This window comes from Colletotrichum gloeosporioides (genome assembly GCF_011800055.1).
Source record: "Colletotrichum gloeosporioides strain Lc1 chromosome Unknown consensus_114, whole genome shotgun sequence".
NCBI classification, from domain to species: domain Eukaryota; kingdom Fungi; phylum Ascomycota; class Sordariomycetes; order Glomerellales; family Glomerellaceae; genus Colletotrichum; species Colletotrichum gloeosporioides.
This window is the reverse complement of record NW_025544759.1, coordinates 164,493-187,735: the sequence shown is the minus strand read 5'-3', so window position 1 is coordinate 187,735 and position 23,243 is coordinate 164,493. Positions and strand designations below refer to the sequence as shown.

General features: G+C 50.8%; 7 protein-coding genes and 1 pseudogene across 8 annotated transcripts; 4 read left to right on the top strand and 4 right to left on the bottom strand.

Moving 5' to 3' along the window:
• Positions 1-1,183: 1,183 nt before the first annotated feature.
• GCG54_00014402 lies at positions 1,184-5,081 on the top strand (annotated as a pseudogene). Its single transcript has 8 exons — positions 1,184-1,327; positions 1,469-1,822; positions 2,136-2,534; positions 2,614-3,066; positions 3,165-3,890; positions 3,950-4,405; positions 4,465-4,650; positions 4,721-5,081. Coding segments are annotated over exons 1-8 (3,079 nt in total).
• Positions 5,082-5,385: 304 nt separating this feature from the next.
• On the bottom strand, positions 5,386-6,724 carry GCG54_00014401 (putative sorbitol dehydrogenase; the record flags this gene model as incomplete). Its single annotated transcript, XM_045414237.1, has 5 exons — positions 5,386-5,561; positions 5,617-5,694; positions 5,748-6,052; positions 6,134-6,364; positions 6,435-6,724. The coding sequence occupies 5 exons, from the start codon at positions 6,722-6,724 to the stop codon at positions 5,386-5,388; spliced, it is 1,080 nt and encodes a 359-aa protein (XP_045256703.1).
• A 506-nt stretch (positions 6,725-7,230) lies between these two features.
• On the bottom strand, positions 7,231-8,288 carry GCG54_00014400 (2-keto-3-deoxy-L-rhamnonate aldolase; the record flags this gene model as incomplete). The annotated part of the gene is made up of 3 exons (XM_045414236.1): positions 7,231-7,815; positions 7,864-8,046; positions 8,127-8,288. 3 exons carry the CDS (start codon positions 8,286-8,288, stop codon positions 7,231-7,233), a joined length of 930 nt encoding a protein of 309 aa, XP_045256702.1.
• Positions 8,289-8,718: 430 nt separating this feature from the next.
• On the top strand, positions 8,719-10,706 carry GCG54_00014399 (putative transporter; the record flags this gene model as incomplete). Its single annotated transcript, XM_045414235.1, has 7 exons — positions 8,719-8,723; positions 8,819-9,521; positions 9,576-9,783; positions 9,854-10,060; positions 10,112-10,246; positions 10,296-10,505; positions 10,567-10,706. 7 exons carry the CDS (start codon positions 8,719-8,721, stop codon positions 10,704-10,706), a joined length of 1,608 nt encoding a protein of 535 aa, XP_045256701.1.
• Positions 10,707-10,798: 92 nt separating this feature from the next.
• On the bottom strand, positions 10,799-12,844 carry GCG54_00014398 (FAD-linked oxidoreductase ZEB1; the record flags this gene model as incomplete). Its single annotated transcript, XM_045414234.1, has 2 exons — positions 10,799-11,923; positions 11,975-12,844. 2 exons carry the CDS (start codon positions 12,842-12,844, stop codon positions 10,799-10,801), a joined length of 1,995 nt encoding a protein of 664 aa, XP_045256700.1.
• Positions 12,845-13,664: 820 nt separating this feature from the next.
• Positions 13,665-15,634, top strand: GCG54_00014397 (uncharacterized protein; the record flags this gene model as incomplete). Its single annotated transcript, XM_045414233.1, has 2 exons — positions 13,665-13,887; positions 13,950-15,634. The coding sequence occupies 2 exons, from the start codon at positions 13,665-13,667 to the stop codon at positions 15,632-15,634; spliced, it is 1,908 nt and encodes a 635-aa protein (XP_045256699.1).
• Positions 15,635-18,208: 2,574 nt separating this feature from the next.
• On the top strand, positions 18,209-19,822 carry GCG54_00014396 (Mannan endo-1 6-alpha-mannosidase DCW1; the record flags this gene model as incomplete). Its single annotated transcript, XM_045414232.1, has 3 exons — positions 18,209-18,296; positions 18,375-19,105; positions 19,157-19,822. The coding sequence occupies 3 exons, from the start codon at positions 18,209-18,211 to the stop codon at positions 19,820-19,822; spliced, it is 1,485 nt and encodes a 494-aa protein (XP_045256698.1).
• Positions 19,823-20,304: 482 nt separating this feature from the next.
• Positions 20,305-22,695, bottom strand: GCG54_00014395 (putative metal-nicotianamine transporter YSL11; the record flags this gene model as incomplete). The annotated part of the gene is made up of 3 exons (XM_045414231.1): positions 20,305-21,608; positions 21,694-22,350; positions 22,404-22,695. The coding sequence occupies 3 exons, from the start codon at positions 22,693-22,695 to the stop codon at positions 20,305-20,307; spliced, it is 2,253 nt and encodes a 750-aa protein (XP_045256697.1).
• Between the last annotated feature and the right edge of the window lie 548 nt (positions 22,696-23,243).

The window sequence follows — 23,243 nt, the reverse complement described above, 5'->3', positions numbered from 1 at the left end:
CCTCTTCTATAACCTCTTAACCTTTTTAAAATACTATCTTTTTCTATTTATATAAATAATCTAATTATATTATAGATTTATTTAACTTAGTTTATATAGTATATAAAGTAATTACTTTCTTTCTTAATACCTCCTCTTTAGCTATTTTAGTATCCTCTAAATAAATAGCTTTATTTAGTAAGTAATTAACTAAGATAAATTAGTACTAAATAGGAAATATAATAAAAATAAAGACTTATAAGTATAAATAGTATCTACTACTATATTATAAAACTACCCTAAATAAGTATACTTACTATAAACTTTACTACTAGGGAGAAGTTTATAATACTTCTCTAAAGAATAATAGTAAGAATAAGGTATATTAATAACTAAACTAAATTTAGTAATATATAAAGTATAGTTATAATAATAAAGAGTAGAGGTAGTACTTAATTTTAATTTTTAAATATAACCTAATATAGTATTAATATTATAGGTAAAATAAGAAGTATAATTAATAGATCTTTAACTTAAGACTAATAACCTATTTATATTAGGTTTTAAGGATAAAACCTTTTAAAGAGGGGACCTAATATTATAACTTATTATATATAGATAATAGTTAACTAACCTACTTAGGTATTAGGTAGCTAAGATAGGATATTTATACTATAGAGTTAATAGGAATAATAGGGACTTATTTAGAATAGAAGAACTATAGTATAAATTATATAATAATAAAATAAGGAAATAATTAGTAGGGTATAAAAAGAAACACTTAGTAATTAATTAGTATTACTAACTAATTATAATTACCTATATACTTAGGTAATTACCTAAAAGTAGATAAAGAATACTATTTAGAACTTATATATAGTATAACTTAAACCTTACTTAAAGTTAGACTTCTATAGCTTTTTAGTAATTAACTTAGTATTTATCCTTATAGATACTCTTAGTTTACTTTTATTATAAATTACTTATTAAGTTTAAGACTAATTACTTTAATCTCTAAAAAACCTAATCTACTATAGCTTATAACCTATAACTTAGACTATAACCTCAGTATACTATTATAACGTGTTAATCCCTAGCTTCTATTAGCAGACCCTACTATTAGATAGCTGATTATAACACTCTGATAGGAAGATACTTACGCGCTCTGCTGTCTCTTCTAAATATAACTTGCACTTTCGAACTGATGATCACTAAAAATATTGTGGGCTACTCTATGGACATAGGGCTCTTTACGTCGAGCGTGATAGAAAGAATGGGCGGCTTAAGGATTCTAAATGAGACTGCTGACGCTATTAATTCTCTTTTTATGATATTAACAACTAGCTGGGTACGTCTTCATTTTTTTGCGGCTAGATCTTGGCTTTTCTGACAAATGCATTCACAAAACAGGGAAGTGGATTGATCGATTCGATGCTTAGTCTGAACACGAGGGAAGACGGTTCAGGCAACTTTTCCTATGCTGGCGCAGTCGAAGCTGCGATGCGGGGGGATTATCGAGTACGAAGGAACAAATCTTCGGATTTACTACGCGGCCAACGAAGCCGACGGTCGTAGTACCGTCAACGGGACGTACGATGTCTTTCGCATGGGCTATCACCAGACGACGCCAACTGCTTTGCTCATTTTTCTACCCCTACTCGTCTACATCCTAGTCGTGGCATGGTGGTACACTTGGTCTGGGTTATGGACGGGATCGTCAATTGATGATGAGTTCAACCCAACAAATAGCACTGCACTGGTGACTGCTGCGGCCGCAGGCGCTACAAGTGGGAAGTTGGGGTTGGATAGCAGAGGAGGGCTCAATGATCAGTTGGTTCAGGGAGTACGTATCCGATACGTTGGCAAGACGGGACTAGTGACAACGGATCAAGTGCAGAGTGACGACAACTTGTATTTGAGGCTTTTAGGGACTGAGACGTCGTATCGAACTGAACCATTTCCTTGATGTTATACCAGTTTGCATGCGAGTAGATCCTTTCTCAACAAGACGCGCGACTAAAAACATCACTGAATTCGAATCGGGTTCTCCTTTTAGAACCTGTATTCAAGTAATCCCAGTAATATCCAATTGCAACTGATAAGAGGAGTGGGGCTGGGGATTCAATGACAGATTAGCGGAGATAAGACCTCGGCAGATTGCTGGCCTCCCCATCTTTACGGCTAAGAACTCCGCATTCGCATCTCATCGTTCTCAGGGAATCTTGTGTCAGATCGACATATTTGACGCGACAAAAAGCAGAAAGCCTCGCTCTAGAGGTCAGCGCCGGTATGTCAGCTCTCGGCGCCGAAGACGCAGCTGGTCCGAATGCCCCACTCGCCGCCGAGCCGGCCGGCAGTCGGGTGTGGCAAGCGTGCCTCGCGTGCCGGCGAAAGAAGGTATGGCACAAAATGGAAGATCCAGACACCTCCATGGAGATTGACACGCATGTTCGACAGATCAAATGCGACGGTAAACAGCCTTGTCACAACTGTAATTCCCGAGACCAGACTTGTGAGTTCCCTGGGACCAAAGACAACGCGTCAGCAAGCCGGTAGTAAGTGACATCAGGCATGGAACCTTGCCTTGGAACTCCATAACAGCGACAACATTCGTATTAACTGCTAACTTGCTAGCTATACTACGTCGTTCGAGGCGCGCTGTCAGCAGATGGACTCCCTGTGTCAAAGGCTAGAGACTCTTACAAGCCAATTGTCGCGATCGCTGGAGGCCATACATCAGTCATCCGGAGTCGGTTCTTTGGCAAGCCCAAGCGAGGACCTACTGAGGGCTGCCCAAGTCCTCAACTCTCTGCCTAACGTTCAAGAGTCGGTACTGGGGCTCCGAAATGCCTCTCATGTGCAAGACCCTGAGACTGGCAATCTGGATGGCAATGTACATACAAACCGAGTAGCGGCCCCACTGCGAGTCCGCCAGTCTCACGTCGTTGATGACATGCTCGACTCGTCTGACAGCGACGACTCCGACACAAACGATGATCAACGTCAAGATGGTCCCGCTGAAGGACGTGACGACGAGGAAATCGGCCAGGTCGGTGCCTTGGTTCGTGATTCATATGGCCGTCCCAGGTAAGTTGCTGGATCGCATTCTCATGGCCACAATCTCACGTCCGGATCAGGTTCATCGGTGGAGCCACACACAACATCCTGATAGAAGCTGCAAAGAGCCTGCTGCCCGCTGGTTTGACAACAACCCCTTCATCAACTGGAGCGAGCCAAAGCGCGCTCAGCACCGATGACCTCGAACTTCCCCTCTTTGTCCGTGGGAAAGTGTGGCCCGAGCTGCCCTTCATACCAAAACCAGAAGACCTTCCTCGACCTCCGCAGTACATTGCCGATCTTCTTATCAGTCTCTACTTTGACAAACTGCACTACACCTTTCCCGTTCTCTTCAAGCCCCACTTCATGAGACGCTACCAGAAGTTGCTGAAAGCTGGCCGCGATTGTTCTTCCCCCAAACATCGCCGTTTCTTGATGGTCTTCTTTGCTGTTTGTGCTTGTTCATCCAGCCTCCTCCCGTCGAACTCGGAGAGCGAGCTTCCTGGGATCGAATACTATCAGAAAGCACTGCTCATGTTTTACGCATCCACTGGCGAAGCGTCGCTTGAGAGGGTCCAGTGCTTAGCATTACTGTCAATGTGCTCCGCCGGATGGAATACGTTGTCTCAAAGTTGGAACTTGGCGGGCCAGGCAGTAAGAGCTGCCCAAGATATGGGATTGCACTTAAGTAGCCGATCGGTGCGTCTTCCGTACTCCCGTGTTTCCGATCATCAAGTCGCTGACGACAGAAAGATACTATCCCTGGCACCAGAACTCTCGGAAAATAGACAATCTGAGTTCCTACGACTCCAACTGTCCCGACGCATATGGTGGTGTGTATACACGCTTGATAGGTACATATCCTGTCTACAACTTACTGCATAGTCAACCTGTGCTGACCCTTAAGCTCCAGAATCACATCTATCTGTCTTGGCCGTCCAATGGCTGTCCAAGACGACGACTGTGATTGCGAGCTACCAATGGACATGAAAGATGAAAACTTCGAACCCTACTACCTGAAGTCCAGAACATACCATCCAGCCAAGGTTGACATCCAATGCGAAGGACCATGCATCATGAGCGGTTTCCTCGCGTTCGCTCGCCTCTCTCGACTGGCTGGCAAGATCCAGCATCTCAATTCACCTCTGAACCTTCGGAAACTCGCTTCTGCGGACTCCGCCAAGATACAGAGATTTCTTTCCCGCGTTGATACGTACGACCAGGCTCTGCGAAATTGGCTCGCAAGTCTGCCACCGCACATTCAGTTCTCGGCCAACAGCATGGAAAAGAGTCCAGGAGGCGATCCTGCTTTGGTGATGTGTGTCATTATCTTTATCCTGCATGCGGGTTCTCTCCTGAACCTATACCGGTACGTGTGTCCCGAACAACTCCTGTCGTATCCCAAGTCCTCCATACTGATGAGCCAAGCTGCTTCTTAAATTACCCTAAACAAGCCGCTCTGGATGAGGAAGTAGACATATCAGGTGCCATATCTCAATGCGTGAGTGCAGCACAAATTTGCATTCATGCTGCGGACATTGTCCGAGACTTGGTACCTACTTCACATTATCTGGCTCTCTCGGTTCATTATATGACGCTCTCTGGCATCGTGCTGTAAGTCTAATCCCCCGCCTGGGCTCTGATTCTCTTGACGTGTGGTCGCTGATGCGCAATATGGAAACAGCCTACGGATGCCATCAAGTCACTCTAACCCAGAGGTTCTGGATGATGTAAAGAAATGTGTCTCGTTCTTGAAGGATGTTGAAGTTCGGTGGTCTGGCGCGAAGCGAAGCCGGGTTATCATTGAACAGTTGCTACAGCACCATCAAAGCAAGCTGGCTCTTGATCATAATACTCGCCAAAGCCAAAACAGTTTTTCACCAGTCCAATCCAAGAGGAACACCAACAAAAGAACGATGGATGACTTTGAGGGGACGAACACTCCCCGAACTGGGGGTGAGAACTTTCTGTGGGGCGAAATACCTGGGTCTGAGTTATTTCCATTCGATCCTTTGGATCCAGTCTTATTCTCGTCTTGGGATTGATGCCGGCGCTCTTGGCTAAGTAGTATGACGAACCACTAGATGTAGTTTATCTTGAGACCGCTTAACCTTTACATGTGTACCCGGCTATCCCCTATTTACTCAGTGGACTTCAACCCTTCGATCAAGACCGAATGTAGATGAGGTTCGGTCCAGATGATCATACCGACGAATACAACAATTGCAGAAAACGATTCAGGTCTCCAATTAGAGAAAACAAAGTACATACGAGCGACGTCGACGGCGACGCTATGCACCGAGTACAAAGAATCGGCGGTTGCTCTAGCACAAAAAGATGGGTGGTCTCTTACATCTGGTTGTAAATAACTATCTTAATGTCTCTTCTGGCGTGCTGCGCCTCAAATGCCTCATTTGCCTGGGTCAGGGGGTAGGTGGACGTGATCAACGGTTTGAGATCAACCTTTTTCGTAGATAACAGACTAATGGCATCCTCGAAACATCCATGAGTGTACCGAACAGTTCCTGCGAAGAATATTTGTCAGCAAGGATCTAAGTTAGAAGCTGCGCAGAAACCTACCCTTTACGTCAAGTTCATTGGCTGTAATCAAGAAAAGGGGCAACGATGCCATCGGCCTTCCCAGACCCGCCTGTATACCTGATATCGATCAGCACGACGGGTGTTCACGAGAGTCGGCATGCGCAACTCACATGTTCCGCCTGCTTTCAGCATGCAAATTGCCATCGTAGCGCATATCTCAGCGCCGCTAGCCTCGATAGCAACATCAAAGCCGTATCCCAAGCCGTACTTGGTGATGACCTCCCTGGCGTAATGTTGAGAGAAGGACAAGACGTCTTGAGAAGGGTCGCTATGTCTTGGCGTGACAATTCCGACATCAGCTCCATAGGACTCTGCAAACTTCGTCCGAGACTCTTCAATGTCGAACATCACGATCTTCTTGACCCCATAAGCTTTCGCAACCGCTAAAATCAGGAGGCCAAGCGGTCCGCACCCACTGTCACCTGTCAGCATCAAGATTGACAGGGCCACAAGAATGTTTCTCGAGGGACTGAGTACCGCTCTGGATTTTACTCACAAAATAGCTAGGCTTTGACTCGGATTCAGTGATGCCCTTCTCGCAACCTGAACCGCAATCGCTAGCGGCTGGATCGAACCCGCCTCCTCCCAAGAAACATCCTCAGGAATGGGAACCGTGTTAGAAGCCCGGCAGGTGAAGTACTGACTTAGAGTCCCGTCAGTGGGATCCATCCCGCAGTACTTCAATCTGGAGCAGATGTTTTGTTTTCCTCGTCCGCAAAATTCGCACCTACGGCCAAAGGGAGGCTTGCTTAGAATCAGTGTCCACAACGAGGGTTTTGGGCCGGGGCGTCGCATACTCCTTGCATGAAAATCCGGGCTCGATTGCCACGCGCTGGCCGACGAATCTGTCTGTAACATTCTTTCCGATAGTCTTTATGAGACCTGCCGACTCGTGGCCCAGGATCAATTCACGGGAGACATTGGCACTGTCCCAGTTGTGGCAATCGGACCCACAAATACCGGTGGTGATGACTTCAACCAAGACCTCGTCGTCATTCGGTACTCGGATATGTGGCTGTCGTATTTCAAGTTTTCTGACACCTGCCCACACAACTGACCGATTTGAGGATGGTAGAAGATCAGCCATGTTTTTATTGTTCAGACCGTCGGCCATAACGGTAAGGTTCAAGAAGACCTGAAGGTGCTTGGTGTCTTCGCTCTTGAATATGTAGCATACACCTGTTTATATCTCAATGCTTTTGAGATCGACTTTTGCCCCAGCTTTTGCCACTGCTTGATCATGAAGCCAACGATGTTCCATGATGCCTTTGGCAAGTCTCGGCTCGGAGCCCGGCCCGGCCTCTCCTTATCGGCTTGTTGTTGAGTGGGTCTCATATATCGAGGTCAGTGGGTGTTCATAGCACTTTCAAAAAGGTAATCTTCGCCTACAAGTGACGTTACGGCTTTGGCATAGTCGTCCTGCAGTTTCCCGGTTTACCGGTCGCTGTTACGGACTGAACAGACTACGAGTCCAAACATTCAAATCGATGAAAGCTTCAACAATCAGTCAGACAAAACAACGCATTTTTATACAGACACTTTGTGAAGACGATTTGGAGAAATAATGATCTATGAAATTCAGGGCAGGGTTGATTAATTGTACTCGGTGGCCGTTTTGGGGTTTTCCGTTGCTCCCGAATTTCCGTTGGTGCCATTCACCTCCTTCAGCTTGTCCTCGTGGGCCTTTGTAGAAACCAGGCTCTTCAGCTTTCCCATCTCAATAGACATCCATGCGGCGATGGCAACGATGTCCGCTCCGCAGTTCACGAAGTGGAATCCTTGTTTGTACTTGGCCGCCGCAACATCGGCACTGAGTGCGAAGTGCCCAACGTACTTCCCGGCGTCAAGCCCAGCCTTCAGAACACGAGCAATCGCTTCCTGGACTTCGGGGATTGAAGCATGATCAAATGCCACATAGCCCATCGATGCCGCGAGATCGTTGGGCCCGATGAACAGCATGTCAACCCCATCTACTGCAGCAATCTCCTCCACATTGTCCACGGCCTTTTGGCTCTCTATTTGCACGCAAACCATGACGTTATCGTTTGCGCTGAGTAAATAATCTCGACCGGTTTGATTGAATGCAGAGTGCGCGAACATGGCACCGGCTCCGCGAAGACCTTGAGGCCATCGAGCTGAGCGGTACTTGCATGCCCGAACAACAGCTTCTGCTTGTTCCTAAGAAATCGTCAGCCTTGTATGGAGAAGAAAAAAGTTCGTTCGAACCTTTGTCTCACACATCGGTACCATGATGGCGTGAGCACCGCAGTCCAGGGCCCTCTTCATCATCCAGTGCTCCGATGCAGGTATCCTTACGATGGGTGACACCCCTGAAGTCGAGATGGCCCCGACCTGAAGGTACATGTCTCTGTCGTCGATATTTCCATGCTCTGTATCGATGAGAATCCACTGTCAAAACGTGTCAGATTGTTGCGAACATTTCAACCTACCTAGTAGAACTCTAGATCCAGGAACACTCAGTCACTTACATCCTCTCCCAAAGGCGCTACTGTCCTTGCTAGGGAGTAGCCGGGGAACTCAAGCCATTGACCGACGCTCGGGCCTTCGCCTCTTTCCGCCCTTTCAAGCGATTCCCTCAATCGTGTCTTGCCTGTCGCATCAACAACAGGGGACTTAATTTGGTTTGCCATGGCTTTGAATGTATTTCAACTAGGTGATCAAGGGTGTTTCCAAAAGACGAGCAAGTGTTTTCTTGATGGCAATTGGATGCGGCTACGCATTTCCGTCTTCTGTTGATCTTCTTGACACTGAGTGTTTGGCGTAAGCTGTTGTCATGAGGGGTAGCTTCGGCCGGGTCCCGGGCCGCTGGCGACGCTGGAGTTAGAAACAATTGGCTAATCGATCACAGGATGTCTGGGGTGTGACGATAAGTTCCCATGTCAAATCAATGCCAAGTACGCCAATCATTATCGTACGCTTCCGCTTATCCATGGTAAACCGGGCTATCTCCGACATCGCCACCTGACCGGCCTGATCGGGGGAGATCCGGCCGGATCGTAAACGCGCCGACCAAGAGACATGTGGTTCCCGACAGATGCGCGCTGATAAGGATGGAGAGAGATGCGGTGACTGCAACTCACATGGTTGTTGGATATAAGGAAGCAGCCATTTCTCGGTGGGGTATTCTTCGTAGTTTACATAGTCGAATTACAAACAACAGGTCACCTTACGCCTTTGGCGACAATTCTATTGAGGGCATCGTCGTGTTTCTCCCACTCTGCCTAGTTGACGCCAAGATGACTTCCGAACCCGACATCAAGAAGACCGACGACTTGGATGTTATCGACAAGCCCAACGATGTTATCGAAGGCACCATCGAAGATGCGACTGAATACTCCGACTCCTACTTCCGGAAGTTGCGCTTCAAGATCGACTTGTTCCTCCTCCCGTTGATGTGGGTGTGTTATGGAACCCAACAGGCCGACAAGACATCTCTCAGCGTGCAAGCGGTATTCGGCCTTCGCGAAGACACTGGCTTGGTTGGCGAGCAGTTCAACTGGCTGAGCACCATCTTTTACCTGTCTTACTTGGTGTGCGAGTTTCCCGGTAACTGGCTGATTCAGAAGAGTCATACTGGAAAGTTCCTTTCGGTTGTCATGATCCTATGGGGCGTCGTAGTCCTCTGCATTGCTTTCGCGAAGAACTTCGCACACCTCATGGTTCTGCGCACCCTCCAAGGCGCTCTGGAATGCACGATTTCACCAACTTTCATGCTGATCACGGGGGCTTGGTATACATCGCAAGAGCACACACTGCGGTCTTTGATCTGGGGAACATCCAATGCTGGGATGAACATCATCACCGGTCTATGCATGTATGGAATCGGGTTGCATGCACAGAAAGACCCCAATGGTCTTGCAGCAGTAAGCCTATCCCTTGTAGGAACTGAATGGCACGGGCTAACCTCCATCTTGCAGTGGAAGGGCATCTCCTTCTTCCTCGGCAGCCTGACCATTGCATGCGGAATCCTAGTGTGGTTCATTCTCGGTACACCTCGTGAAGTGGGATGGCTCAATGAACACGAGAAGAAGGCGGCAATCGCTCGTGTGGTTGCCAACCAAACCGGGTCCGATAAGAACAAACGATCCGAGTTCAAATGGGAGCAAGTTTGGAGCACTTTCAAGGGTACGTCACGGTTTCGTCAGAAAATAGTGCGTTATGGAAACCCTCCAAGCTGACGAGACAACTTTGACAGATCCGCAAACCTACTTCTTCTTTTTCGTCACCATCATTAACGCCTTACCGAACGGAGCGAACACCACATTTTCAAAGTTGATCTGGAAGTCGTTTGGCTTTTCAAATTTGGAGACACTCCTGAAGGGTTCTACTCCTTACTACTGTGTTAGCATCTGCTGGTTCTTAGTCGTCGGATACGTCACCCTGAAAAAGCCAAACCTCCGGTGTAAGTCCCCAGAGTTTTGTTTCCATCCGAATTGTCGCTAACAACCCAAAGTCCTGATGATGATGTTTTCCCTGGTGCCCGCCTTTAGCGGCATGATGGCTTTGGCCCTGCTCCCGACCGACTCCATGAAGTGGACTAGATGGGGCATGTACATCTTGCAAGTATTTGGATCGTTGCCTGGTCTCAGTAAGTAGTATAATGCTTGGGCTTGCGACCGTGACTGACTGTGTTGCAGTGATTTGGACCTTCTTGCCCTCCAACGTCGCCGGCAGAACGAAGAAGACCGTCACGTCAACTGTTTTGTTCGTCGCTTATTGTGTTGGGAACGCCGTGGGAGCCCAGATGTTCGTGGCCTCAGATGCACCCAAGTACATTCGTGGGCTTACTGCTTGTGCTGTCCTCTATTGCGTCGAATTCTGCAGCATGGGAGCGTGGAGGTTTTACTGTAAGTTAAGACATACAACACAGTAGGATGTGAGGCGAATGCTAATGAAGCACGAACTCAGACATCTGGGAGAACCGAAGACGCGCGAAGCTCATTCGCGAACAAGGCATCTCCGAGGAAGAGAGCGAGCGACTTGGGAAGCTAAACGCTGAAGCTGATATGACCGACCGGGAGAACATCCATTTCAAGTACAAGTACTAGAAAACGATGTGGTGGGAGCGTCCTTCATTCTTAAATAGCACTAATTCTGGAAATATAATAACGCTCCAGCGCCTCAAATGGATGCACGATTGTTACAGTCTAGTCTCTGCTGACGTGACACGGCAGAGCCTTCCATTCTGCGTCTGTACGCCCTGGTCCCCGTCCAACACAGTCCACCTCTCGCTACCCACGGCAGTGACGGCATAGAAGACATCGTTGGGATCCCATTTTCTCTTGATCTGACTAAGTCTTGGGTAATTACCTCCGTAAAAGCTCTCCTGCCAGTCAGACTCTTCGACACTGGCTTCGTTGAGGTACGTGCCGCCCCCTTCGGAAACCGGGGCAATGTCGCGCCATGGTTGGAGAATCTGTTCCTGGAGGTACGTGTTTTGGGAAGCCAGAGCAGCGGTAGTTGAGTGATCAGCTGTACGATTTGAAGAGGTCACCAGGAAAAAGACCATCTCGCGGAAGGCGGGGTTGACGGCGTTGTTCTGATTTCCGACATTTGGACCCACGTTGCTAGGGGCGTTGTGATAGCCCAAAAAGTGCTTGCCGGATGAGACGTGGGACTTGATTAGAGCATAAGTATCCTCATATTTCTCGACAAAGTTTCGGCGGGGCACCAGTCGATTCGCGGGAAGCGACGTGTCAACGCCAACGGGAAACTGATTTGCACCCCACGTTGCCTGGTAAGCCGAGTAGAAAGACGTATGTGCCGTGGATTGTTGCGTTACTGATAACGAGATGTTGTTCGCCTCAAGGTAGTCGAAGAAGGGCCTGACAACTTCGTTATAGGAGTCCAAAGTGTGGTTAGGAGCAAACATGTAGTTCATGCTGAGCTGCGGTGTAGGCCACATAATGTAGAAGGAATACAGCCCCGCGTCAGTCCAGTTGAGGAATTCGTCGTAAAACCTTCTCACACCCTTCCAAAACTGGTCGACACTGTTGTTGGAAGTATCGAGCGTCCACTTTGCCGTCACGACGTTTATCCGAGGATGTGCGCGGATGATGACTGATGTGATGACACCAAAAGTCCCACCGCCGCCACCACGAAGAGCCCAGAACATGTCGGGATTCTCCTGTTCGGATACGGTTCGGAAACGGCCATCAGCTGTCACGATCTGAAAAGCGACAACGTGGTCGGCGGCCATTCCGTAGATGCCGGCAAGTGGGTTCTGACCTCCCCCGGTGATCATGCCGCCAGCGTACCCCACGCTCTGCCATGTTATCAGTGGGTAGTTAATTTGAAACAGAGGTAGAGGCCTTACCCAAGAAACTGCACCTAGGACAGTAATGTTGTTCTTTTCAGCAACCTCGTAAACCTCTCTGACACTAACGCCCGCGGCCAGCTTCATGGCGGGACCAGAGTATCCGGGTCCCTCGTATTCGGGCAAATATTCAATGTCCTTCAAATTGTGCATCCATAAGCTGAGTGAACCGGCCCCCAGCGACTTTCCAAGATAACAATGCCCAGTATTCTTGATCACCAAGCGTACGTTGGCGGCACGAGCAAAGTTGACCGCAAGCTGAATTTGAGCAACGCTTGTTACGTTTATTGCATACTCCGGGTAGCCTCCGATAGTGCATTCGGAACCAGTTGTGTCGTTCTTTGGCTTACAAGTGCGTCCTTGGAAGATGGGCCAGTAATTGGCTGTGGGGTCGGCGCTAAGGAAGTTGGCATTTGTAGAGTTCTTGATGATATTGCCGCACTCGATGTCATCTCTTGCACCCCATTTAGAGTCGTAACAGGGAGCTCCCAAAGGTCTTGTCGGGATCAGAGCACCTCCAAGTAGTTGGTCAAGAACATCCCATACTTCATCTCTTGGCCAACTTGGATCGCCAGGGAAAGCTTTGCAAGCTGCGTATGCTTGAGCCTCAATTGGAGGCGAGACAGCGTTGTCACCGAAGGTAAAGTAGGAGGCGTATTTTGCTGTGGTGCCGTGGTTGACAATGTGATTTACAACATTTTCGGTCAACTGCTGAACCTCTGCACTTTGAAGCAGTGCTCCTGCGGCCGCTATTGCGGCAACGGCTTCCACGGCAGGCTTGATGTCTGAAGCGGTAGCGGCAGCTTGAACGTGACGTGGAGTAAACGGAAGGAAGAGAAAACCAAGCATTAAATTGGACTTGACGGGCATTGTGAGTGATCAGATGCACGAACTAAATGCCAATTTTGCGATAAGGGCCCGCGAAAGGAGGATATTTAACCCAGTGCTGAGTAAAACAATGACAGGCGTCTTCCGAAGCTGAATCTGGGGATATGTTTAAAGGACTTCGCTTGCAACAGATGTTTTTCTCCAAATCAAACTCAACAGTGGCAGCGGATCGAGGCAGCATTGATTGGCATTGTTGCATTCTGCCCCATGTACCACAGCAACTGTCACTGGACCCCTCGGTCTATGACCATGAAGAGCTTAGGTGATTATGTGCATATTAGTGGGATGCTCGAGACACGATTCGGCCTTTTTCTGAGCACGCTGCATGCTGACGGCGGTATTATTGCAACAAGAGATGTGATTGGATAGATGAAGGGCCTTTGAGGAGACACCAGGCTGCATGTCAGCACTAGCCCATTGCAGTTTCGTTAGAATTCCCCCTCCTACATTTCGTTTTCCGTATGCATCCAAATCACTAGATAGACGATGCCTCTGAGTGTTTTTGTTGCGTCACGCTTTCAGGACAAGTCACCTTCCATCGACAAGAACTCCACTTGAAGAGTCCTCGCTAATGCAGCTTGACTGGGCCATGGAGTCTCAACTCTGTCAAACTTGCGCGGGGATCTTCACAGGGGAGCAAGTCTTACGTGAAGATCGCCCGCACCATCAGTCAAGGAACGATGTACTGCAGGCGGCAAAGAGTGGGTGTCATCTCTGCAGTTTCATAATTAAGAGTCTAGCCTTCGAGCTTTTCGAGGGAAACCAACCATTCAAGGCGAATTGGTACTTATCATACCCAAGGATGTCGACAACAAACAAGCCAAGGCTCCGCTTGACCATTGATGCAGGATGGGACGAGGAAGATCATGTTTCTGAGTCGAGCCAGGCGACCACTTGTTCACTAGACTGCGAGAATATCGATGGCCAGGGATATGTCAAGTTACCAAAGACAGGAACTGAGATGAAGGGACCAAACAAGTCAGGATTTGCACCGATATGGGGGTTTGAGATGGTCCCCACATCGAGTAAGTTCATCCTTCATACCTCGCATGATTCGCCGGGGCGCCTACTAATGCTTCTAAATAAGATGTGAGCTCATATGTGAGATCTTATGAGCCCCCTGCTCAGTTGGGAAGCCCCGGGTCGTGGACTCCAGTTCACAAGTGGCTGAAAGACTGCCTGAACAATCATCAGCAATGCTCCAAGCATATCGACACGAATTATCGACCCACGAGGCTAGTGGAAATCGTCAACTCAACTTCCGTTCGCGTTGTTGAACATCTTCATGCCAAAGCTTGCCCAGCCTACGCATCGTTTTCCCATTGTTGGGGACAAGCGAGGACGTTGAAACTGCTGCAGGCGAACAAACTCGAACTCCGGACCGGCATTGAGATAGCGACGTTGCCAGCAAGTTACAAAGAGGCCCTCGATGTCATGGTAGGGTTCGGCATCAAATTCATCTGGATCGACTCGCTTTGCATTATTCAAGATTCGAAAGATGACTGGCGCGCCGAGGCAGCAACCATGTGCGATGTGTATCGCAACTCCCTGCTCAACATCTCAGCATGCGCCGCAGCTGAGAATTCGGAGTCGAGCTTTCAGAACCGAGACACGGGCACCATTCGGCCGATGGAGATAACTCCGAAGTGGCGCGGCATCAGAAATGAGCGATTCCTCGTTACGAACACCGACATTTGGATGCAAGAAGTCGAAGAGTCCCCGCTGTACCGCCGCTCATGGGTTCTGCAAGAAGCACGTTTATCCACTCGGAACCTGTGCCTCACACGCAATCAGCTCTGGTGGGGATGTCGCGGAGGAACCTTCTGCGAGACCTGGCCGGATGGCTTGCCCAATGATATGGACAACGCCAAAGGTCGAGAGAGATCATCAGCTTCCGGACAGACCTTCACTCATTTTATGTGGTGCAGCTTGGTCGAGAAGTACGCGACTTGCGGAATGACTGTTCTTTCCGACAGAATGATTGCAATCGCTGGGCTTGCAACTGCGTATCACGAAGACTTTGTTGGGGACGAGTATGTCGCTGGCATGTGGAGGTCCCAACTGCCTCAGTCACTTTGCTGGGTTGCGGGTCCTGATGAGATGGTTCCGATGAAGTATCGGACAACCGAATATCGGGCGCCGTCTTGGTCGTGGGCTTCGGTTGAGGGAGGCGTGTACTTCCATCACACGAGGTACGGGCCTGACGGTAATCATCCAACCTCAGTCTGCGATGTTCTGGACATAAAGCTATCAACAGTAGGGCCTTCCCCCTACGGTGAAGTAACTGGGGGTTGCCTACAGCTTCGTGCTCCATTGGCCGAGGTCGAGGTTGGAGACGAAGCACTTCGTTTCCAGGGAGCGGACGGGGACTTTCACCACATCCCAGGGACGGCTGAAGATTTGGATCAGGAGCGGTGGAACTTTGACCAGTACACGTCTGTCGTGCTTGACGAGTACACGTCCTACATAGAGGCCATGATATCGCATATCAGCGCCCCAGCCATTGACTTGAGCAAGAGGGTTGACTTTAACGGGGCCAAGAGGTTAACAAAGGTTGCAGAGCAGTGGACGAAAGCAGATGGACGGCTATTCTGCGCTCCTATTATTGAATGGAATAGTCCGGAAGGCAGCGAAGGCGCCGGCATAATTCTTGTCCTTCCCAAGTCAGGGCCCGTCGAATGCTACCAGCGAGTTGGCTCATTCAGATGGAAGGGAGATAAGGTTCAAAACCATTTACATGGTCTGAACCGACGTCAGTTCAACATTATCTGATTGGCCTCAAATCAATGACACTCTTTCCTCCCAGAGGCTCGCGGCTGGAACGTCAATTGTCGGTCTTCGCTCGCCGGATTCGAGCGACATGGTGTGACTGCGACCACATTCATTTTCTCATCTTGGCTGAATCCATGAATCCTTCACTGAATGACCATTGTGGCAATCAAGCGTCTGGCGTCGAACACTTGATTTAAGCTGTTGCTCCAACTACATATTTCTGTCCTTTGGTTGGCTCTACTTCAGGGGTTACCTACTAGTTGTGGCCTGGGCCAGAAGACCCCGCACGAAAGCCCAGGGCAATTCTACAGGAGACTCTGTGCCAGAATGATCAGTTCTCCCAGGGGCTCATATAAACTCTGTTTTATTATCGTCACCGTCGTCGCCTCTATTGTCAGGTATTCTTTTCTCATCATTGTTTCTAGTGCTGCTATTCTTCTACTATTGTTGTCCTAACTCGAACTGTTATTCCGAGTGTACCTGAACGCAATACCCAGGAAATGTAGCCGCGTAAACACGGAAAATTTAGTCGGCCTCTTCTACAGGGGTTCATATGCGGTATCATTGAAGGCCTGTCAACGCCGACTCTGCGAAGGTCTGAAATACCAGGCCGTGATCGGACTGACATCTGGAAGAGGACAATCACTTAGCGCAGATAGTGCTCGGCGAAGTCTTCTTGGTTTGTTTCATCACTTCAATCTCGTGGACTCATCCCGCAGAAATTCCATAACGAAGCCCCTGATGTTTGGGCACGCCGAGGGATCTCGCTAGGCTGTGGGTACCCTTCCGCAAAGCGAAATGCCTTCATCATTCGTACTTCTAGGCGCGACTCTTGTTGCGCGCCTCTCTTTCAAGTTCGTCCGTGAATTTCATCCAAGCCTATAGCCTCTTGGCGACAATCTCTGTAACATGAAATTCTGGCGGTGCACTGGTTTGCGCTGTGCCGAGCGCTTCCAGAAATGCAGTTTGATGATGAGCGGCAGGGGCAGCGCATTCCTCCAAACTGACGGCTGCCGTTTTGTCCACTGAAGAGCCACTGTATCAGATTGTCTCTTCCATCTCCTCTCTATCAAGGTGTCAGCTCAGCCTCCATCCGGCAAGGGGACACACGCGCTAGACCCGAACCAAGCCCTTGGGGCTGGATCTAAAAGTCGGTCCGCGAGACCCGATTCATGCTCCCCACGCGCGAAGCCTGGAGGTTGGTTGGTCGGTCTTTGTTCCCGTCCCCTACAAAACAGCCCCCTGGCGGCCAATGGTGACGCGCTGGCGCCCATTCAACACCTTAAGTTAATGTTGACTTCATCGACCCTCCGGACTGGAGCCGGATCACCGGTGCCAAAACATCCCAAGAGCTCCCCGTGTGTCAAACCGGCGTACAAGATGGGTGAGCTGACGGAAGCCGGAACGGCTGGAAACACCGTCAAGACCCCAAGAGCCCCCAAGACCCCTAGGCCCAGGCGTTCCGGCGGATGATCCCACAAATACGGATTGCGCCCAGGCTCGCCAAACCCCAATAGATGTGCTGCCCAGACCGTCCATCCCTGACGGTGCCGCAGTCCCTTCGCGTTCTTTTCGTATATTTCTCTTGGCGTACCTGCACACTAAAACCGCCTGAACATGGAATATGACGGGCCCCGGGCCAGCGAGAATGTGAGATTGGATGGCAGGCCCTGCACCGCCCCAATGCCCAGCAAAGCTGTGCAGTCTTGGTGTTGTCCTCTTCTCAGGCGCCTCTTATTTTTCTCGATGTCAAGCTTCTGCCCGCGTCGTCATCCACTTCTTGGAACATGCCCGCCAGGCAGAGCTAGCCTTCATCAAAGTCTTGGGTGACCCAAACTTTCTTGTCATACGGGGCCAACAGTCCAGTTCTTCTCTAACTGGCCCATGTCACTCATCACCCCAAGATTCAGGTGGCCTGGCCGAATTTCTTGCCATTATGTACAGCCATCCTGTCGCCGTCCTGGCGCCAAGTCGTGCGAAGGAACAAAAGTGTCATCGATACCACCGATGTTACCGTCCTGCTTTCCCCAGATTTTATGTCCCCGTAAAGCCTGCTTTTAGGTACATGCGCATCTTCCGGTCGTTCCTTGAATGTCTGCCACCTTTTCATGTTCCCTTGATCAGCTGTGTTCTTGCTCCCTGAATATTTGGAGCGGCGCCGTGCATTCGTTCTGTCGGTCTATTTTCAGTCTTCTTGCCAATCCCCCGGGCACAAGAAGCCGTACAATCACACCAGCACCCATCACGAGAGACTGCAGTCCGGCGGCGAGGTCATTCGACGCAGGAGATCCCAGCCACCACGTCTGCAGACGCAACCATTTATCTCTCAAGGTCCCAGGCACCGAGTGACGACCCAACCCCCTCTCCCCATCTACCCCGACGAATCTGCACCCCAGTCTTCTAGAACACTACGATCGACCGACCCGACCGCCCTTCGTTTGCAGTGCCGCAAGGACATCACCACATGTCCTAACCGCCGAACAACACTCTCAAAACACATACCACAGCTCGTTACTATCCGTCAGAAGCAGGTCTGAGAGACGGCTTGCTTCTGCACATTTCTTCTCGCTCAACATGTTGTCGTCATTGATTTCGGGCGTGGCGCCAGCGGCGCTGCTGCTTGCTGGGGCTGTCAATGCAGAGTACTCTATTGAGACACAAGGTACGAGGTAGATGCATCGCAACATATCGCTCTTGTGTCAGCCAACAACGTTTCGAAAGGTTCTGACTTTAGTAACAGATGATATCCTTAACACCGCCAGCACGTTAGCATACGACCTCATGCTTTTCTACCAAGGAAACAAAACCGGAGAGATCCCAGGCATCCTACCAGGACCACCAGACGATGGGAAAGGAGATTACTATTGGTGGCAGGGCGGCGCAATGATGGGCACATATATCGATTATTGGTATTACACAGGCGATACAAGTTACAACCATGTCGTTACGGAGGGCATGCTACACCAAGTCGGACCCGGGCGCGATTACATGCCACCAAACCATACCGCCTCCCTCGGTAACGATGACCAAGGATTCTGGGGCATGTCAGCCATGCTGGCAGCAGAAAACAAATTCCCGGATCCTCCAGAAGACCAACCGCAATGGCTCGCGCTCGCGCAAGCCGTGTGGACGACACAGGCCAGCCCGGACCGCCACGATGAGACATGCGGCGGCGGTCTGCGTTGGCAGGTCCCGCCCACGAATACCGGTTACGACTACAAGAACACCATTTCGAACGGAATCTTTTTCAACATGGGCGCGCGGCTGGCGCGGTACACAAACAATGATACGTATGCTCGATTTGCGGAAGAGAGCTGGGATTGGATGTGGGCGGTGAACTACATCGACCACGAGAACTACCGGGTGTACGACGGAGGCCACGTCCCGAAGAACTGCACCAACGTCTTCAAGGCTACGTTTTCTTACAACATCGCCGTGCTGATGCAGGGCTGTGCATTCATGGCCAACCACGTAAGTCATGATCATCTCCTGTTGTGTTGCGCATAAGTTGACAGACGAAAGACTGGAGAACAGAAGTGGTTCGACCGCACCGAGAGACTCGTCGAGTCCGCCCTCCAGGACTTCTTCGCCGATGGTGCTGCATACGAAGTTCCCTGCGAATTTGAGCAAGGACGCTGTTCCCAAGATATGCTGAGTTTCAAGGGATATCTCCACCGCTGGATGAACGTCGTATCTCAGCTGGTGCCATCGACTCGCGAGCTCATTCGGCCTGTCCTTCTGAACTCGACTCGGTCTGCACTGAAACAATGCACTGGAGGAACATCGGGACGGGCTTGCGGCTTTTACTGGACGAAGGGAGTATTCGTAGACCCCGCGGTCGATAAGACAAGTGGTGCAGGAGAAGCCATGGATGCGTTGGGTGCCGTGCTGAGCATCATGGACCCCCGTGAGGCCCCTGCGACCAACTCTACGGGAGGCACATCAAAGGGCGACCCGAACGCCGGCATGAACTCTCACCCGTACCGTGAGTTTTCGCCGATCACTACAGGCGACAAGGCCGGTGCTAGCATTATTACTATCATCATGCTGGTGAGCGCCGTGAGTATCTGGGGATGGATGTCCATCGGCGCTTCGGAATGGAATGAGAGCAAGGGCAAGGGCCCTGGAAAGTCAGAGGGCTTGGAGCCTGACACATCAAAGGAGAGTGTATTTCCGGCCTTCAGATAGGCTCTTTTGATGACCGTAGGTTGTTTTCGGAATTCTGGGTTATGGTCGGCGCACCACTTATCTCCCCCTCTTTAGGCAATGGCCTTGCATCATGGGGTGACGATCGAAGACATTATCTTCTAGGCATAAAACGGCGTTATGGGACAGGTAGCTAGCTCGAGGCAATCCACATACGTATGGAAAATAAACTTCCAACATCATATCGGGTCCGTCTCGCACATCATTTGAGGTTCCATTTCTTGTGCCTGGGACGTTCCATTGACAGTTTGAACACAAGCAAAAGTTTGTCAATCGAAGACAGTGTGGTATTAGTTGCATTGCTACTACATAAAATCATTTTGGTATCTCTCTCCAACTCAACATGGACGACATTATTTAGCGTAAGCGCTCGTGACTATCTCAACCATTCGCACTACAAAACTCCTCAACACAAGCCCATGAGCCGAGCCAGGCAGAGTCGGCCGGAACAGTGTAATGCCACATTAGCACGCATTTGTAGGACAGGCCAGGCCTTTGGTGCCATATCTATCGCCAGCGACGTTGCCGAGTGTGAGGATAGCATTTACGACACCACCCATGCCCTCACCAGCAATCATTCCAGCAGCGACGGCGTACGCGAGCTTCTCAAAGCTCGCTGGCTTCCATCGGCGCCATACGAAGGCGATGATAGCACCCAGGAAGGCAGCGTTGACGAAGACGGGCCCAGGAATGACAAAAGACAGGGCAATAGCGCCCCAGTTGGGCAGGAAGTCCTGGTACTTCTCCCTGGGCCCAGTGAGGTAGTAGTGGCGTACGATGACCTGGAGAATCGACACAATACCCAGAACAACCGCAAAGATGCCAGAAGAGAGCGGGATAGAGATATTCGGCTCGGTTACAACTCTCGCGACGGCTTGCCAAGCCGCCACACTCGGCACACCGAACGGGCAGTGCTCGATATCGGCGTCGATGATGCATGGGTAGGCGGTGGTGAAGAGGACGAACAAGCCGGGGGCAAGCCAGACACTGCAGAACGTGCCGATGGCCTGGGCGATGAACTGCTTGTTGGGCGGGGTACCGAGGAGAAAACCGGTGCGGAAGTCGGAGGTCAGGGCCGTGGCAACGTCGGCGGCACCGGCAGCAAGGCCGGCGGAGATGAGGTTGATACGCTGCGCATGCTGGACGCCGTAGCCGGAGCCGCTGGTGGCGCCACCGATGACGAGTTGAGAGGCCTTGGCAGCGGCCGTGAGAGGCGTCTGATCCGTCACACCACCGATCTGGATGGCGAGGAAGGAGAACAGGAAGGCGAGGATAAGGGCGAGGATCGTGATGCCGACGTTGACCTCCCATTGCAGGGCCATGATGATGATGGAGAGGATGATGGAGGCGAACAGGCCAATGACCCAGATCCACGTGGCGACCTGCTGGTCAGGTCTGGCAGGGTCGGCGATGGCGTTCTCGTCGAGCTTCTCCTCGCGCTCAGCGACCTTGGCGAAGAAGTTGACATGCTTGTTGCGCTTCATGAGCAGGGTGTGGATAGAAACACAGATCGACTTCCAGCCAGCGCCAAAGCCGATGTAGATGATCTTCCAGTGAACAATCAGCTCAGCCATGCTGGCACACACCATGACCATCACACCAGGCCACAACAACCAGTATCGGGGAGATGGCTCGCGGGGGTTCTTGAGCGAAGTGAAGGAGTAGAGTCCGTTCCAGTTAGGATCCTCCTCACTGGCATCGAGTCCAACACACTCGCCGTAGTGCACCAGCAAAGGCCCAATGAGACCCCAGGCAAGAACGGCACCACCTTGAGAAAAAAGCAAGTTAGCCTGAAGCTCAAAGAAGCAGAGATGGGAAAGTGGCCGAGACAGGCATCCGGGAAGGGGACTTACCGAACATGGAGCAGGCCGAGTTCATGCCGATAAGCATACCGGAACCAATGAAAGCGGTAGTCCACTCAAAATACCAACCCCAGGATTCAATGTTCAGCGCCCACGAGGTGTAACCGCTCCAGATGTGAATCCAAGTGAAGAAGTGCCAGTCGTAGAGAATGCCAACAGCGTACAAGGAAGCCACACGATGGCAAATGCAGATACCGAACGCGATACTGAGTGCCTTGAGCTTGCTAACAGCATCTCTGGCACCAGCGACGCCGGCATGCATGGAGCGGATAGTCAGAGCCGTGGCGGTGTTGGTGGGGAACATGAGCCTCAGCTCTCTGGCAGTACGGATGATGAAGAACTTGCGCAGAGGAGTAACGAAGAAGAGGCCAAAGAACGAGCAGCAGATCGTCAGCGTGAAGATCTTGCCAATATCGCCAGAAGGTGTGCTGTCCATGACTCCGAGACGGTACATGGCAGGGATACCGGCCACGAAGATACCAGCGATACCTCCAGCACCGGTAGCGGCTGCCTGGACGATGCTGTTCTCCTGGGGACCAAAGGGGCCTCCAAGAACGGGCAGGTTGGACTTGGAGATCATCTTGATCACTCCGTAGCCAAAGATGGCGCCGAACATTGACGCGATAAACGTAAACCCGGTTTTCAGTCCTAAACTATCATTAGTGTCCTGCATAGATGTTGAGGCACAGCTGTCAACGTACCAAGATACAGGTTGGAGGCATTGACCAGAGAGCCGAGAATGCAGCCCACAACGACGGCTCGTACTGTCAGAATGCTCTCCTCGTGCGGAATATTGGGGTCCATCAGGAGAGGGCGGTAGAGGTCCTCCTCGCCCTTGACGTCCTCGGTCTCGGGGACCTTGGTGTCGACGACGGGCTCGGTCCACTCGCCGCCCATGGCGCCCTTCTCATCTGGATGAACGGCGCTGCCGGTGTAGGACGGGCGAGGCTCGGTGCCATTGACCGTCACCGGGGCGACCTTTTCTTCAGCCATGGTTGCGTGGACTGGCTGGTATGTCACCAACCTCTGTGTGAAGACTGAATACAGAGTCCCTGCGCGGGGTAGTGATTGCGAAACGCAGAAGGCGGGGTGAGAGAGCAGAGAGGGACACAGGAGAAGCTGGATGGGAAAGTTGATATATATCCTAGATGACCGGGCACATGGTTGCAGTAGCCCGTTCTTTGCTTTTCCCCGTTTCTCCCCCAAGGTCGCACCCGCGCGGCGGACCTACATGCGTGATGCCGCCCCCCTGCTGCGCCCAGAACAGAAGACCCAGCGATATGGGAGGGTTCGGTTCACCCACTGGCTGGCCAGCCAGCGGAGGGGATCGTCGAGTCGGAGTCCAGGTGGCACGAGCGTCGAGCAAAAGGACCCCCGGGCGAGGCATCAGCTAGCCATCCCTGTCTCTCCGAAGGGTGGGATGGCCTCCGGGGAACGTCGTGCAGGGTGGGTGCATGGCAGATAAGAAGCGGTGCGTTTGTTGGGCGGGAGACATGCAGTGAAGTCTACCTCGGGGGCGCACAAACTTCATGATGTGTCAG